Here is an 18661-nt window from a genome sequence, read left to right as displayed (position 1 = left end):
CTCTCCAAAGCAGCACCGATACACTTGTTCCCTCGCGCCTATACTGCAATGGCAGCTGCCACATCACCCCAAGAATGAATTTCCCGTGGAAATAATACCCCAGTTAAGACTGCAAACTTTCAGGTTTGAAGGGCTAAAAGAGTGGAACACTTTTTTGTGGTCAAAAAACTCAATTTGGATCCAATGGTTGCAGCAAACATTGTGGTGCTAATCGGGGGGAAAAAGGCCAGCTTTCTGGTTGCACTGAATTTTGGTCCCAAAATAGCCATTTAGACACATACCTGTTTCTCTACTGCAGTGATATTTGAACAGATCTCAACATTTTTCAGACAGTTGTACATCATGCATGGGCATTGGTTGAAAAGAACTAGAAAACAATTGCCAAGTTCAATTCCTCTGATATCAAACACTATCTGTTTTCAGTAGGTTGCAAACGTTCACAGCTGCAATGTAATCAAGGCACTGATATCGGTAACATTTTGTGCACTTCCCATCTACTATGCAAGATGCATTCAGATTTGCAGCAACCACATGGGTATCATCCACATGGACACTGTTCTATCTTCATGGATTAATCCTCCCTGAGGACTGGGAGAAATTTAGAATTCAGCAGAGGAGGACAAAGGGTTTAATTAGGAGGGGGAAAATAGAATATGAGAGGAAGCTTGCAGGGAACATAAAAACTGACTGCAAAAGCTTTCTATAGATATGTGAAGAGAAAAAGATTAGTGAAGACAAACATAGGTCCCTTGCAGTCAGAATTAGGTGAATTAATAATGGGGAACAAAAATGGCAGACCAATTGAAAAAATACTTTGGTTCTGTCTTCACGAAGGAAGACACAAATAATCTTCCGGAAATACTAGGGGACCGAGGGTCTAGCGAGAAGGAGGAAATTGTGTTAGGGAAATTGATGGGATTGAAGGCCGATAAATCCCCAGGGCCTGATAGTCTGCATCCCAGAGTACTTAAGGAAGTGGCCCTAGAAATAGTGGATGCATTGGTGGTCATTTTCCAACATTCTATAGACTCTGGATCAGTTCCTATTGATTGGAGGGTAGCTAACGTAACCCACTTTTTAAAAAAGGAGGGAGAGAGAAAACAGGGAATTACAGACCAGTTAGCCTGACATCGGTAGTGGGGAAAATGTTGGAATCAATTATTAAAGATGTAATAGCAGCGCATTTGGAAAACAGTGACAGGATTGGTCCAAGTCAGCATGGATTTATGAAAAGAAAATCATGCTTGACAAATCTTCTAGAAATTGTTGAGGATGTAACTAGTAGAGTGGACAAGGGAAAACCAGTGGATATGGTGTATTTGGACTTTCAAAAGGCTTTTGGTCTCCTAATATGAGGAAGGACGTTCTTGCTATTGAGGGAGTGCAGCGAACCAGACTGATTCCCGGGATGACAGGACTGACATATGAGGAGAGACTGGATCAACTGGACCTTTATACATTGGAGTTTAGAAGGATGAGAGGGGATCTCATAGAAACATATAAGATTCTGACGGAACGGGACAGGTTAGATGCTGGTAGAATGTTCCCGATGTTGGGGAAGTCTAGAACCAGGGGACACAGTTTTAGGATAAGGGGTAAGCCATTTAGGACTGAGATGAGGAGAAACTTCTTCATTCAGCGAATTGTGAACATGTGGAATTCTCTACCACAGAAAGTTGTTGAGGCCAGTTCGTTAGATATATTCAAAAGGGAGTTAGATGTGGCCCTTACGGCTAAAGGGACCAAAGGATATGGAGAGAAAGCAGGAATGGGGTACTGAAGTTGCAGGATCAGCCATGATCATATTGAATGGTGGTGCAGCCTCGAAGGGCCGAATGGCCTACTGCACCTAGTTTCTATGTTTCTATGTCTTATCAAACACACTGGGGGGGGGGCGAATTTTAATCTTAAAAAAACAGGTGGGTTGGGGGCATGTGGGATGTTAAAGGGTTAGAAATTGCGTAGCGCCCTGTTTGGGATGATAACTTTTTGCGGGAGTGCAAAAGTATCGCCGGGCATTACCCAATTGTAGCAGATGCAAACTTCCGGTTTAGTGCTCCAGGAGGGAAGTGGAGTGCTAAATCAAGTGTTATCATTTCCCTTGGCGTGCTAAACCAGGCAAGAGGGGCAGCAGCGACAGAGCGCTGCACAATGTCCCATGCTGGGCTGCCGGGATCGGAGGCTCCTTCCCTCCCTTAAAGGGCCATTGCTGCAGGCTCTGCAATAACTCGACTCTCCTGGTCGGCGAAGGCACTCGCGATCCGCGACAATCAGCCCTAAGCGCACAAACCGAGTGCAGGGCTGATCAATTGTGACAGAAGAAAATGGTAAAAAAATGATCTATGGGCTTAATACAAATGTTTCACTTACCTCAGTGGCAATCCCTTTAAATACCACCTCCCCAAGCGGCCGGCCTACTTACCTCACAACGCCTCCTGCAGCTGCCGCTGTTGACGCCCGGCGATGCTGCAGGGGGCAGAACCCAAGTTCGCATCTGGGGTGGTACCGGGCCACTGTGCCCTGGATGATGGCACGATCACCAGGGTGCAGGAGATTGTGACGTGAGGTTTTACCGCCAGTGCTAACCTGCAAAGCAAGTTCGTGGGTGTCGGTACTCTCGCCACGCTTAGTCACAGAGCTAGTAGCACCCCGTTATCGCCTCCCCAGAGGCGCAAAGGGGACCAATTTCTCCCCCAAAGTGTTAAAAATCTGAATCCAGACACGAACCTGCCCCAACCCGCTCACTTCCAGTTATAACAGAGGCAGGACGTGAGGCAGTCAGCTGCCAAGGGTCCGTCAGTCTATTTAAATATTATGAGGCGACTGGAAGCTTCTATTTTAACCTCCATTTTGAATTTAACTTTAGCTGGTCGGGTTTTGCAGGCCTCGTGAAACCCGCCAGCTAATGCAAGGTGAGGACTGCTGGATCCAGGAGGTAACTGCCTCACCCACCCCCCGCGATTGGAAACCACCGAATGAGGCCTGATTAACCTCGGCCTCCGATTCCCATGCTCCTTCGGCTCCCAGTCTTCATCTGGCCTGGGCCTCGGTCCTTCTCGGACATGTTTCTCTCCCCCCACCCGCCCCTGTGCTGTGCTGATCCCATCCCCCAATCCCGTGCTCCTCTGGCTGGCTCCCGGTACCCGGTCCTCTTCCGATCAACCCCCGGCCAAATTGTGCCACAGGCCTACCTGTTCGGAGCCAGCCAGCCTCTCAACCTGACTGGCTGCGGGTGGGAAACTGAGGTTTCCCAATCCAGTTCCATGCATTCACATTTTTGTTAATAGACTCTGATGTGGAACCTTGAAAAATGCCTTCTGGAAGTCAATGATGATAATATCCATAGACATTCCCTTCAGGTCCTGGAGATTGTAATTCTGAGATTGAGAGATTTTTGTTAACGAAAGGTATTGAGGGATATGGGACGAAAGTGGGAATATGGAGTTAGGATTGCAGATCAGTCATGATCTTATTGAATGGCGGAACAGGCTCGAGAGGCTAAATGGCCTACTCCAGTTCCTATGTTCCTATTTGTCTGTCTTTAATAACAGTTTCTCCATCATTTTTTAACTTACTGATTTTAGTAGGTTCCTCCCCTGGATTTATTTATTTTTCCTTGTAGCTCTGGTATTTTACCTCACCCTCTTCTGTGAAAACCGATACAAGTGATTATTTAGTAAGTCTGATTGTCATGTATGTATGCTTGGGGTTACTAGCCACCAGGTGGCGCGACTGTCGGAGGTCATTGGGCTGTACGCACATGTGTGCAGCCCAGGTATAAAAGGCAAGACATCATGTAATGTAATCACTTTGGGCCCTAATAAAGCAGAGCCAGGTTTGTACCTGTGTTAGTTTACAGTATTCAGTCTATCAAGTTATTACATACATAAAATTTGGCGATGAGATAACTTAAGAACCTTCGCATGCAAAAATGAGCACAATTGAAATTCTGGAGAGATTCATGGAGGGAGAGGACTAGATAGATTTTGTAGCTCGCCTGGACCACTACTTCGTAGCAAACAAAATGGAGAAACCCACTGACTCAGTTAGGCGCAGGGCGATCTTCCTCATGGTTTGAGGTACGAAAATCTATGGACTCAAAGAATCTTCTCTCTCCTGCAAGTCCAATGGACTATGAGGAATTGTGTGCTCTGGTATGTGACCAACTCAAACCAGAAGGTATCATCATCTCACAATATCGATTCTACAAGCACGTTCATTCTGAGGGCCAGGTTGTGTTGGAATTCATTGCCGACCTAAGACATCTAGCTGGACCGTGTAAGTTCCAATACGTGTTGGGAGACATGCTGCAGGACTTTGTAATCGGCATCAACCACGAGGTGATCCTGCGTAAGCTACTGGCGGCGGGAATGCTAGACTTGAGCAAGGCCATCACGATTGCCCAGGCATGCATGACGTCGGACAAATACTTAAAGCAGATATCATCGGAAAATCGCAACTCGGCAAGTATTGTAAACAAGATTGTATCGCCACGCAAGGCCTAATCGACTGCGTATGCAAAACCTGTGGCTGCTCAAAGTCAGCCAACGGGAATGAATCCGATTTCACCGTGTTGACGTTGTGGGGGCAATCATCGGCCTAATCATTGTCGGTTTAAACAGTACACTTGTAAAGGCTGTTTGAGACAGGGGCATCTCCAGCGCATGTATCCGCAACTGAGCAAGCGTGCTGTGACACACGTGGAGGATGATGACCAGTATAGCGCGGATCCGGATATGCAATCCGAGATACCAGAGGAGGAAGTGTATGGACTCTATTCATTCCTAACAAAGAGCCAACCGATAATGATTAATGTGAAACTTAATGGTGTGCCAGTACTGATGGAATTGGACATGGGTGCAGTCAATCAATAATGAGCCAGAGGACATTCGACAAGCTGTGGGATACTAAGGCTGTAAGGCTAAGCTGAGTCCAGTCAATGCCAAGTTGCATACGTACACTAAAGAACTCATAACGGTGATTGGCAGTGCAGTAATCAAGGTGTCGTATGATGGTGCAGTTCATGATTTACCGTTATGGATTGTTCCAGGCAATGGTCCAACGCTGTTCGACAGGAATTGGCTAGAAAAAATCAGATGGAATTGGAACGATATCAAAGCATTGTTGTCGGAGGATGATACTCCATGTGCTCAAATGCTGAACAAGTTCCCCTCGCTGCTTGAACCAGGCATCGGCAATTTCACGGAGGCAAGGTGCAGGTCTATGTGGACTCGGATGCAAGACCCGCCCATCATAAAGCTCCTGCGGTTCCGTACATGATGAGGGAGAAGGTCGAAATTGAACTGGGAAGACTCCAGCATTAAGGGGTAATATCATTTAACGAATGGGCCAGCCCCATTGTTCCTGTGTTGAAAAATAATGGCACTATCAGGATTTGTGGAGACTACAAGGTTATGATCAACCGAGTTTCGAAACAGAATCGATACCTGTTTCCGAAGGCTGATGACTTGCTTGCAACTCTAGCCGGGGGGAAATCATTCACTAAACTGGATCTGACGTCGGCCTACATGACACAGGAGCTGGTTGAGATGCTGAAGAAGCTTATGTGCATCAACACTCATAGGGACTGTTTATCTACAACAGGTATTCTTTTCGGGGTTCGCTCGGCTGCAGCCATATTTCAGAGGAACATGGAGAGTCTACTGAAGTCCGTCCCGAGAACCGTCGTGTTACAAGATGACATCCTGGTCACAGGTCATGACACCGCCAAACATCTGAACAACCTGGAAGAGGTTCTACATCGTCTGGACAAAATGGGACTCAGACTGAAACATTCGAAGTGCGTCTTCATGGCACCGGAAGTCGAATTCCTGGGGAGGAAAATTGTTGCCAACGGCATCAGGCCTACGGACTCGAAAACCAAGGCCATCAAAAATGCACCGAAGCCTCAGAATGTGACAGAGCTGCGTTCGTTCTTTGGTCTACTCAACTACTTCGGTAATTTCCTACCTAGATTGAGCACTTCATTAGAGCCACTGCACATGCTGCAAAGAAAAGGCGGCAACTGGGTTTGGGGTGCGTCTCAAGACAGCTTTTGAGAAAGCTACAAATCTGCTTTGCTTTAACAAGCTGCTGGTACATTAGGATCCGTGTAAGCGTCTAGTATTGGCCCATGATGCTTCATCATATGGAGTTGGTTGCGTGCTCCAACAAGCTAATGAATCAGGTAAACTACAACCTCTCGCGTATGCTACTAAAAGTTTGTCAAAGACGGAAAGAGCTTACTGTCATGTATGTAACCACAATGTAACACCACTGTATTACTGTATACACTCAACCTAGATGCACACCTTGACCACAAGGGGTGAACTTGTGGGAGACACTCCTTACCTGATCACACAGGTATAAAAAGGGAGATCCCACGCAGGGTCATTGTCTTTGGAGTCCTGTGAATAAAGAGTTGAGGTCACAATGTGACCTTGTCCCCAGAATGTGCCTCATGTGGTTTCATGCTGTAGAGTAAGGACTTTACAGTTACAGCATGGTAGAAAAAGAAGAATTAGCCTGTGTGTATGGGGTTAAAAAGATGCATCAGTAACTGTTTGGTCTTCGGTTTGAACTGGAAACAGATCACAAGCCACTCATTTCATTGTTTTCGGAAAACAACGGTATCCAAAACAATGCAGCGTTCCGCATCCAGAGGTGGGCACTGACATTATCTGCCTATGATTATGTCATTCGCCATAGACTTGGCACTGAGAATTATGTCGATGCACTGAGCTGTCTGCCGTTGCCCACACTGGAGGTGGAGAAGCCACAACCTGCAGAGCTGTTGTTAGTCATGGATGCTTTTGAAAGTGAAGGAACCCCTGTCACGGCTCAAATAGTTAAGACCTGTACCAGCCAGGACCCGATATTATCGGTTGTGAAACGTTGTGTCCTTAGTGGTGGTTGGTCTGCCATGCCCAAGCAAATGTTATGAGACCAAATCTTACAATCGTCGCAAAGACAAACTATCCATTCAGTCAGATTGTTTACTGTGGGGTAATCGTGTTGTTATGCCTGAAAGGCAGAGAGAAATTTATACATGATCTACATAGCACTCATCCCGGTATTGTCATGATGAAAGCCATTGCCAGGGCTCATCATTGGTGGCCTGGAATTGACACTGAACTGGAATCATATGTGCATCTGTGCAACACTTGCATGCGGGCAGCTAAGTAAAGCACCAGTGGAATCGCCACTGAGTCTGTGGTCGTGACCATCTAAATCATAGTCCAGGATCCACATGGACTTTGCAGGTCCCTTCCTGGAAAGATGTTTTTAGTTGTGGTGGATGCATATTCCAAGTGGATAGAGTGTATAATCATGTCATCCAGTACATCCACAGCTACCATTGAGAGCCTTCGTGTCATGTTAGTCACTCATGGTCTGCCCGACATCGTTGTAAGTGACAACGGACCTTGCTTCACTAGTCTGGAGTTTCAAGAGTTCATGAAACTCAATGGTATCAAACATGTGAGGTCAGCACCATTCAAACCCACATCTAATGGCCAAGTAGAGCGTGCTGTCCAAACCATCAAGCTGAGTATGAAATGTGTAACTCAAGGTTCACTGCAGACTCTCTTGTCACACATATTGCTTAGTTACAGGACAAGACCCCACACGCTTACCGGGGTCCCTCCTGCTGAACTATTGCTGAAGAGAGGTCTCCAGACCAAGCTCTCTCTTGCCCACTCTGACTTGAACAATCATGTTGAATACAGCAGTGATATCATGATCGTGCTGCTGTGCCACGACATTTCTGTTAACGATCCTGTGTATGTACTAAATTATGGTCAAGGTCACAAGTGGATTGTCGGTACTGTTATGGCCAAGGTGGGTAACAGAGTGTTTATCGTAAAGCTCAAGAATGGGCAAACATGCAGGAAACATATTGATCATATAAAGCTGCGGCACACGGATGAACCGGAACAGTCTGAGGAAGACACAATCAGTGACCAACCAACCTACCCTCAGTCATCAGAGGACTCTGCTGTCATCAGTGAATCTGGACTTTCAATCCCGGACATGGTCATTGCCACTCCCATCAGATCGGCTACCCAGCCCCGAGTCATAACAGACTCAGAACACTTACCCAAGGCTGGAGTTGAACTCAGATGATCAACTCGGGAGCGGAAAGCCCCAGAGCGTCTCCATTTGTAAAAAGACTGTTACATGACAATATTCCCCTTTAAGATATTGGTATGTATGCTTGGGGTTACTCGCCACCAGGTGGTGCAACTGTCGGAGGTCATTGGGCTGTACGCACGTGTATGCAGCCCAGGTATAAAAGGCAAGCCATCATGTAATGTAATCACTTTGGGCCCCAATAAAGCAGAGCCAGGTTTGTGCCTGTGTTAGTTTACAGTATTCAGTCTATCGAGTTATTACATAACATCTGCCATTCTGATTTCCAATTGCAATATCACCTGCGTCCACCATTCAGGGGCCCATATAACTCTTAGCCACCCTCGTTCTCATAATATATGAGTGTTGTCCTTGATATCCCTCGCAAACTTTTTCTCATATTCCCTTTTTGCAGCTCTTACCACTTTATTTGTATCCCTTGCTGTGTATATATATCTGCCTGGAGTGGTACGCTGCCACGCTGCTCTTTCCGCTCCCCGGCCCGCTCCGATAGTGGGCGCAGGCTGGGGGCCGCTCGGCCTACTGGAAACAGACAATCATCAGTTCCCCGGCTGTCTGCTGAGGTTGACTGTAGGCCCGGATCTTCGTGGCAGCTTGCTCCTGGGAGCAGCACATGCTGGAGCAGGAGAGCAATGTCAGTGAAGAGGGAGTCACCAAGATCCAGGTCGGTGATTGGAGCCTGAGCAGGAACAGCGAGGTCAATGAAGGAGCAGCGAGAGATTGTAGAGGGATGTGATCGTGGTCCAGAAGAGGCGTGAGTTCGGCGCCAGAAGAGGCGAGGGCCCAGGGACAGCACGGACCAGCCCACACTGCGGTATGTGTGTGCACGAGATCTGTGCAGCAGAGCAGGTCTCCAGGCAACTTGGTTAATCCTTGCCATTGGACCAAGGCCTAGCACTAAGAAGCCCGAGTGGTGGCTGGTGTGCAACGGCCACCGCATGTTTAAAAAAATCCATGCACAGGCATCTTCCACCCTTCAAGTTTTAGTTTGGGACCTGGAAATTGAAACACCTGTGAACTTTGATGTGGAAGCAAGTCATCCTCAATTTGAGGGACTGCCTGATGATGATGATCTATATCTCCCAGTCCACAGGATCTCTGCTGTTCTTTGCCTTTGTATAAGCCCTTTTTTTAGTTTTATACTAGTTTTATCGCACAATTCCCTTGTTGACCAAGGTTGTTTAATTACGCAAGTAGATCTCTTGCCCTTTAGAGAAATGTAAAGGTCTTGTATTCTGTTGTGGGAAAATCACTACTCTGAGTCAGATGTGGAGTTGAATCGATCGACCTTTATTACAAGCTAACAGGGGAGCGGTATGGCTGTCTACCACCACCGACTCAATCATATACAGTTAGAGTATCATATTTATAGGGATTAGATTATACATTGCTCCATACTAAATATGAACATGTCCCGGGCAGTCGTGTGCATGGATTAGTTCCTTGTGCATACTTCGGGTACAAAACTAGGTGCCAAGCACACATGGTGTCATTGGAGCACTTCACATATCACGGGTGGACAGCGGTTGGTGAAGCAGCTGGTTTCCTTACACAATCATGAAGGCCACTGTCCACTCTGTTATCTTGAGCTATGGTATCCTGTGTGTGTGCATTCTGTTCTTGCTGAGTTGACATGATTGAATATATTGTTTAGCTAGAATATGTTGTCTGTTTTAACCCTATGTACTTTTACCTTCCCCAACATATTAACATATTTTATCACTTTTTTTGAACCCCGCCCAACCCCACTGTTCATCTAAAGTCTAATCCATTCGTAGTTCTGCCCAGTCTATTGTGGTAAAATTTCTGTCTCATCCCTCTAAAGTCAGCCTTATTTAACTTTAAAACTTTGGTTTGTGACTCATCCTTCTTCCTCTCAAACCTAATAGCAAAATCTATCATATTATAGTCACTGTTATGGGTCATTGCCAAGTTAGTCTGTTGGATTTTACCTTTGGATAGGGGTGGGTGGGGCGATAGTGAATTTGACTGAAAGGTGACACTGCACTGAGACTGATGAGAAAAAAACAGCCTACAGCAGGAACAGGAGGTTCTGTTCTGTGCTGAAGGCAAAAAGATAACAGTTCAGGAAAATTATTGGCTATAAAGAAACTGAACTGAACCACCTGTTCCTGCCGCATGCTGTTTTCTGTCATCAGTCTCAGTGCAGTGTAAGCTTTCAGTCAAATTCACTATCGCCCACCCACCCCTATCCAAAGATGAAATCCAACAGACTAACTTGGCAATGACCCATACTAAGTTCATGTGAATAGAGTTCTCTGCAGCAGCAATACATATGAATGATCACTAGAATATTAAACTATCTTTCATTGTCTACAGCACATTGGTCCAAACACCCTGTCTAAATCTTAATCTAAATTTCCCAGCTTTGCTGCCCTGTGAATTTAATCCATGCAAGCTATGTTTATCTCACTGGTAGCATCTTTAACATGTATTACACCAAGGTTTCCCTATGACTGCATGGTCATATATCGTGAAACATGCCATCTGGTGGCCTTAAATCCCAATTTATTTGTCTACAACAGGGAAAATCCACTTAAGTAGTTTAAATAGAGTCTAGGTCTGAAGTAGCAGGAGTAGACTGTTATTTGGTTTTGACCTCCTGGGGGTTTAATTGGATAACCCCCGAAAACGGGCACAGGGATTGGATATATTCAAGAGGGAGTTAGATGTGGCCCTTACGGCTAAGGGGATCAAGGGGTATGGGGAGAAAGCAGGAAAGGGGTACTGAGGGAATGATCAGCCTTGATCTTATTGAATGGTGGTGCAGGCTCGAAGGGCTGAATGGCCTACACCTGCACCTATTTTCTATGTTTCTAATTCACAATGAACCTGCGCCAGTTCACGGCAATGCAAATGCAGGCAAGATGGCAACTTTATGTTGCTTGCTCATTTTCATAATTTCTGTAGACAGCCAGCGCTCCCCATGCTGTTCATTGATGCATGCTGGGGGCCTAATACTCCTTAAAGCTAGCCTGCACCTCTTAAAGATGGAAGTGCATTGTGGTTGCTGTTGGTGGTGAGACCATTCTGAATATTGTGCTGCGGAAGAATCAACAATGGCTGACCATGGGAGAGAGCATGCCCCAAGATTTTCAAACACTGCACTGGAGATCTTGGTGGAAATGGTGGAAAGAAGCAGAGATGACCTGTACCCTCGGGGCTGGTTTGGGGGGAGGGGGAGCGAGCAGATGTCCTCTAGACATGCTCAGAAGGCAGTGACGAGATAGTGATGGAGGTCAGTGCCAGGACCTGGATGAAACACAGGAAGAAGTTTAATGGTCTGACACGGATTATCAAGGTCAGTGAGTGCATCTTCAAATGGCATATCCTATCACCTACACTTCATCCACTGTTCAACTCACTACACCCCTATCACCCACCTCCCAACAATCTCTCTCAATCTGGTTTCACCTCACACTCACAAACTTCGCATTGTTTGCAAGCCTTACACCCATAACTCATGCCTTGCACACACTGGCAGCTATTCAACCATGACAGCCACATCAGCCAAACATATTGCAGGACACTCAGTGACATATTTACCTCTTCCTTGCAGGAGAAGTTGGCACATAACAGCAGACAGCAGGAAAGAACTGGAGGAGGACATGTGCGCCTGCATGTTTGAACCCCCATGAAGGACACAGTGCTGACCAGCATGGGAAGGGGTATCATTGAGGTGTGGCCACTGGCGGTGCTGGAGGGATCAATAATAAGGGTATCTGCATACCTAATCCTTCTTCTCATCCCATTGCTCCCTCATCCCTCAATCTCTTCTGACTCACAAGCTGCAAGCACACACTTAGTCCTTTCTCCTCTCCCCTCATCACAACCCAATCCTTGTCCCTATTTCATTTTAGATACCCAAGAACTGGAACCTTCCCAGTTATTGGAGGAAGAGCAGGAAGACAGTGAAGATGAAGAGGCACCATCACTCAATCTTGCACTCGCAGCTCAGATACTGACACTGCATGTATTTTAGAGGCTTGGATAGTGGATCTAAACATGGGGAGACACTGAGCAGGAGCCAGGGTAGGGGGAAAGAATAGTGCAGGTGCCAACTTGCTGGAGGGTGAGATGTTGCTTATATCTCCAATAGCAGCCTAGAATGAGCCAGATACATAAACGTTAAGAGCCATGATCATCTTGACAGCCACAAGCAATGATACCCTTGCCCTGCTTTGAGGTAGCAGTTGTGGCTGCAGTATTTCGCAGATTTCAGTTGTGACCTCTTTTGTGAGGCAAAGAAGTCTCAAGCATTGGTTATCACTGAAGTTTAGGTAAGAGAATTTCTCCCTAAAGAGCCTCCTGCTGAGAGCCCTTCTTCCCCTTCTCCTCCTCCCTCTTCGAGCAGCATGTCCTGCTCTGCATGATCTCTGCTGATTCTCCCAATAATGCTGAATGTTGGACCACCCATGTCTGGAAGCAACTGGTTTGTGCACAAGCCTTTAAGTCACCAAAAAAGTGCATCAGCACCAGCCAAACCATTCCCTATAGACTATTGAAATTTTAAACAAGCATGAAAACATGTAGAATTGATGCAATAGCCAGAAGACAAAATCCAGCAACTAACCTGCAAGTAGTTGATGATCGCTTTAAATAGTGCTGGTGCAGGGGCCTTCACGCTGTTTAACATGTCAGCTGTGCAAGGTCAAGAGAGGGCATAGGCTAGAGCATGCGGCTCCAAAATGGCAATGCTGGTGTCAAATCCGCGTTACACGCTGATTAACGTCATGATCTGCCTTCTTTGCATGTTGCCAGTGGTCATCAGGTATACCCGCACTGACTCCTTTACGATGATGGCACTTGGCTTGGCGCACTTCCCATTGGCAGTGTGCTTTCTATTGGAAGTTTGCATCGTAGATGGTATTTTTGTAGTTTGAAGCTTCATAACACCAAAAAAATGAGTGCTATCGAGCCAAGTTTCGCCCCCATTATTTTAACGGAGTACTCATGAAAGCCCTAATATGGAGAAGATAAAACGATTAAAATTAAATGGAGTGTTTGAGAGTATGGATGAGTGGATTAAAACTAACAATCTTAACATTCTGTATTTGCAGTTCTGCACGCATTTCAATAACCTTGAGAAACAGAGGACTTGATGCTTTTAAACCTAAATTATATGGGAAAACCATTACAGTGGAACAACTTATTTCTGGACAGGGAACAAGACAATACAGATTAAAGAGTAAATCAGGTAAAATGTAAAACTACGTTTTTAAAAAAACATGCGTGTTTAGGGAGAAGCGTAGTTATTTTATTTTACAATATGTAGAGCAATCAATATTTTAGACGACATGTTCACCTTTTTTAAGCAATGAATTGCCTTTTCAAAAAAATTGACTCTTTAACAACGGTTTGTGACGAGAGTTCCACATTTTAACTGCCCTCTTTGTAAAGACATTTTTCTAACCTTCCCTCTAATTCATTCTGTGGTCTTAAATTTGTGCCCTCTCTACCATCTAGCCAACCAAAAAAAATCCATCACTATTTACTTTATCATAATACTGGATAACCTTGAAGACCTCGATCAGGTCATTGGTTAACCTTCTCAACTCCAGTGAGAAAAGCCTTAACTTCTCAAGTCTCTTCCTAACTGTAAATCCTGGTAACACTCTGATAACATTTTGTTATTAAATGATGTGCCACTTCTATTCCAATAGTGGAATAGAGGAGAATAAACCACTTTGTGGTAGAGTGTTGTACACATATGTATCAAAATACTCGTCATCCCTTTATGTCTTGCAACAAATGTTATAATAGAAAATAGGAGCAGTAGTAGGCCATTTGCCCTTCGTGTCTGCACCGCCATTCAATATAATCATGGCTGATCCTCTATCTCAACACCATATTCTCGCTTTCTCCCCATACCCCTTGATGCCTTTTGTGTCTCGAAATCTATCAATCTCCTCCTTAAATATATTCAGTGACTCTGCCTCCACAGCCGTCTGTGTTAGAGAATTCCACAGGTTCACCACCCTCTGAGTGAAAGCATTTCTCCTCCTCTCGGTCCTAAATTTCCTACCCTTTATCCTGAGACTGTGACCCCTTGTTCTAGACTTCCCAGCCAGTGGAAACATCCTCCCCGCATCCAGTCTGTCCAACCCCGTCAGCATTTTATACGTTTCTATGAGCTCCCCTCTCATTCTTCTAAACTCTAGTGAATACAGGCCTAGTCGACCCAATCTCTCCTCATAAGACAGTCCTGCCATCCCAGGAATCAGTCTGGTGAACCTTGGCTGCACTCCGGGTAAGGAGACCAAAACTGCACACACAGGTGTGGTCTCACCAAGGCTGTGTATAACTGTAGTAGGACATCCTTGCTCCTGTACTCAAATCCTCTTGCAATGAAGGCCAACTTACCATTTGCCTTCCTAACTGCTTGCTGCACCTGCATGTTTGCTTTCAATGACTGGTATACAAGGACACCCAGGTCCCTCTGTACATCGACACTTCCCAAGCTATCACCATTTAAATAATACTTTGTCTTTATGTTTTCCTACCAAAGTGGATAACTTCACATTTACCCATATTATACTGCATTTGCCATGTGTTTGCCCACTCACTCACCTATCTAAATCGCCTGCAGCATCTTTGCATCCCCGAAAAAGACCCGTTTATTCTTACTCTCTGTTTCCTGTCAGTTAACCAATTTTCAATGCCAGTATCTTACCCACAATCTTATGTGCTTTAATTTTGCACACTAACCTCTTGGGCCCAAGTTTCGGGCCGCGCCTGGAACGGCGCAGCCCTGACCTGGACGCCCGTTTTTCACGCCACAAAGTGCGCCTAAAAGAAACGTCCAGATTCTCCGGCTCCCTGCTGGTCCTCTTGTGTCGGGCGCGGCGCAGCACGAGCTGTAGGGGGCGGAGCAAGGTCCCTGCGCTGAAAACAGAGCCTGGACCTCTGCACATGCGCTACAGTGGGCGCGCATGTGCAGTAGCTCCAGGCGCCCAAAACTGTGTGGGAGGGGCCCGAAGCACGCAGCCCCTAGCCCTGGCCGAATGGCCTCACTGATGATGCGTGGATAAGGCTCCTCCCACGCCCAGCTCCTGCTTCCTCCCGACCCGACTTGACTCCCGCTTCCCCCCCCCCCCCCCCCCCCCCGGACCCGACCCCGACACTGACACTGACACCGACCCGACTCCCGCTACCCCCGACCCCCCGGACTGGACCCGACCCGCGCTCCCCCCCACCCGACCTGACCTCCCTCTCCTTCCCTCCCTCCCCCCCCGACCCAAACCTCCCTCCCTCTCCCCCCGCCCCCCCCCCCGACCCGAACCAACCCGACCTCCATCCTCTCCCCCCACCCCCACCCCGACCCGACCTGTGCTCCCGACCGCCCCACCCCACCCCCCCGGACCCGACCTGACCCGCGCTCCCGCTCCCGACCCCGGACCCCGGACCCGACCCGACCCAACGCCACCTACCTGTAAATCTGGTGCTGGGGACCGGGACCTGCCCGCAGTCTTGGGCCCAGCCGGGTCCGACCTGTTCAGCCTCCCCCCCCCCCCCCCCCCCCCGGCACCTTCTCCTTCTCCTTCCCTCCCTTTCTCCTTTCCCTCCTTTCTCCTTTCCCCCCTTTCCCCTCTTCCCCCCCCTTCTCCTCCCCCCTTCCCCTTCCCCTCTTCCCTCCCCCTCTCCTCTCCCCCTTCCCCTTCTCCTCCTCACCCCCTTCTCCTCCTCACCCCTTCTCCTCCTCCTCCCCCCCCTTCTCTCCCCCACTCCCCCTTCTCCCCATCCCTCCCCCTCTGCCTCCCTCTGTCCCCTCCCCCTACCCCCCCCCTCTCCCTCTACCCCCCTCCCCTCGCTGTCAGAAACACAGACACTGACAGACAGAGAGTGAGTGACACACACAGACAGAGAGATAGAGACACACTGAGGGAGGCATCCCAGCACGCTGTTGGAGGGCTCCCGGTGCTGCAGTCGGTAAGTAGAAAATGTTTTATTTATTGATTTAAAAAAAAATGATTTCTTATTAATTTTTTTTGATTGATTTATTGGTTGATTTATTGATGTTTTTATCATTTATTATTGATGATGGCTCTTTATTTGTAAAACTGAAGTGTTTAATGTTTGTAAACTTCCCTTTAACCCCCCCCCCCCCCATTCCCTACGCCTGATTTGTAACCTACGCCTGATTTTCTAAAGTGTAGACAAGGTTTTTTCGAGCATACAAAAATCTTCACTTACTCCATTCTAAGTTAGTTTGGAGTAAGTTTTCACTGCCGAAATTTTGAAAACAGGCGTAAGTGGCCGGACGCGCCCCCTTTTGAAAAAAAAATTCTGTTCCAAAGTGAAACTGTTCTAACTGACTAGAACTGGAGCAAACTAAATGCCGAGAATTTGAATTTCTAAGATACTCCGTTCTACACCAGTTGCTCCAAAAAATCAGGAGCAACTGAGGCCGAAACTTGGGCCCCTTATGTGGGACTTTATCAAAAGCCTTCTGAAAATCCAAATACACTACATCCACTGGTTCTCCCTTATCTATTCTATCAGTTACATCCTCAAAAAACTCCAGTAGGTTTGTCAAACACGATTTTCCTTTCATAAATGCATGTTGACTTTGTCTAATCCCGTTGATTTTATCTAAGTGTCCTATTATCATCTAGCATTTTCCCTACTACTGATGTTAGGCTAACCGGTCTGTAGTTCCCTGTTTTCTTTCTCCCTCCTTTTTTTTAAATGGTAGGGTTACATTTGCCACCCTCGAATCTGCAGGAATTGTTCCATAATCTATAGACTTTTGGAAGATGACAACCAATGCATCCACTATTTCCATGGCTACCTCTTTTAGTACTCTGGGATGCAGATTATCAGGCCCTGGGGATTTATCTGCCTTCAGTCCCATTAGTTTCTCCAGCACTATTTTCTTACTAATTATTTCCTTTAATTCCTCTTGTTCACTAGACCCTTGGTTCCCTAGCATTTCTGGGACGTTATTTGTGTCCTCTTCCGTGAATATAGAACCGAAGTATATATTTAATTGTTCTGCCCTTTCCTTGTTCCCTATTATAAATTCTCCCGTTTGACTGTAAAGAACCTACATTTGTCTTCACTAATCTTTTTCTTTTGACGTACTTGTAGAAACTTTTACAGTCGATTTTTATGTTCCTTGCAAGTTTACACTCGTACTCTTATTTTTCCCCTCTTAATCAATCCCTTTGTCTTTTTTTGCTGAATTCTAAACTGTTTCCAATCCTCAGGCTTGCTACTTTTTCTGGCAACTTTGTATAACTCCTCTTTGATTTCTAATACTATCCTTAATTTATTTTGTTAGCCATGGTTGGGTCACTTTTCCTTTTGTGTTTTTACGCCAGAAAGGAATGTATAACTGTTGCAGTTCATGAATTCATTCCTTAAGTGTTAGCCATTGCTTATCCACCGTTGTCATGCCTTTTAATGAATCTTCCCAATCTATCATAGTCAATTCATTCCTCACACCTTCGTAGTTTCCTTTGTTTAGATTTAGGACCCTAGTTTCGGATTGGACTATTTCACTTTCCATTTTAATAAAGAATTCAATCATGTTATGGTCACTCTTCCCTAAAGGACCCTGCACAACAAGACTGTTAATCAACCCCTTCTCATTGCACAATATCCAATCTAGGATAGCCTGTTCCCTAGTAGGCTTCTCAACATACTGGTCTAAAAAACCATCTCGTACACACTCCAGGAATTAATCTTCCACAGTATTATTATTAATTTGGTTTGGCCAGTCTATATGTAGATTAAAGTCGCTTACAATTACTGTAGTACCCTTGTTACATGCATCTCTAATTTCCTGTTTGATGCCGTCCCCTACACTACCACTACTCTTTGGAGGTCTATTGACAACTCCCACCAATGTTTTCTGCCCCATGGTGCTCCTTAGATCCACCCAGACTGATTCTACATCTTGATTTTCTGAGCTTTCTCACTAATGCTCTGATTTCATCCTTTACTAACAACGCCACACCACCCCCTTTTCCTTTTTGCCAGTCCTTCCTAAATATTGAAAATCCTTCGATATTCAGTTCCCAACCCTGGTCACCCTGCAACCATGTCTCCGTAATTGCAACTATATCGTATCCGTTTACATCTATTTGCGCTGTTAATTTGTCTACCTTCAGATACAGTGCTTTTAGATTTTTATTTTTAACATTATTAGACATCTTAACTGTTATGTATGTAAACCTGTAAATACCATGTCTGACCACCAGAGGGCTTATCCCCTTGAGTCCCAAGAGATCCCACAATCCCTTGGGAGCACCTGTATATAAGGAGGCCTCACAGGCTGGAGAGGCACTCTGAGATCTGTAATAAAGGACTATGGTCACACCTTACTTTGAGCTTGCAGTATCTAGTCTGACTCTTTATTCAAGACACAACATTAACATTTTGTACTATAGCCCTATTTGTCTTATTGCTATTTTTTCTTACCTGGATGCTATTTGTTAGTGCACTCTTTTGTTTGTATGCTCTGTCCCTTCCTGACATAATCTGA

At 46.0% G+C, this 18661-nt stretch overlaps 1 protein-coding gene across 3 annotated transcripts in view; it reads left to right on the top strand.

Moving 5' to 3' along the window:
* The window catches only part of LOC139267157 (structural maintenance of chromosomes protein 6-like), a 177131-nt gene that overhangs the window by 66142 nt on the left and 92328 nt on the right, over positions 1-18661 (top strand). For all 3 annotated transcript variants that reach the window (XM_070885036.1, XM_070885037.1, XM_070885039.1), the window contains one exon: positions 13233-13369. In XM_070885036.1, the coding sequence (XP_070741137.1) occupies positions 13233-13369 (137 nt within the window). The remainder of the gene's footprint in view (positions 1-13232; positions 13370-18661) is intronic.

This window comes from Pristiophorus japonicus, chromosome 7 (assembly GCF_044704955.1).
Source record: "Pristiophorus japonicus isolate sPriJap1 chromosome 7, sPriJap1.hap1, whole genome shotgun sequence".
Lineage (NCBI taxonomy): Eukaryota > Metazoa > Chordata > Chondrichthyes > Pristiophoridae > Pristiophorus > Pristiophorus japonicus.
This window is presented reverse-complemented; position numbering and strand designations above follow the sequence as displayed.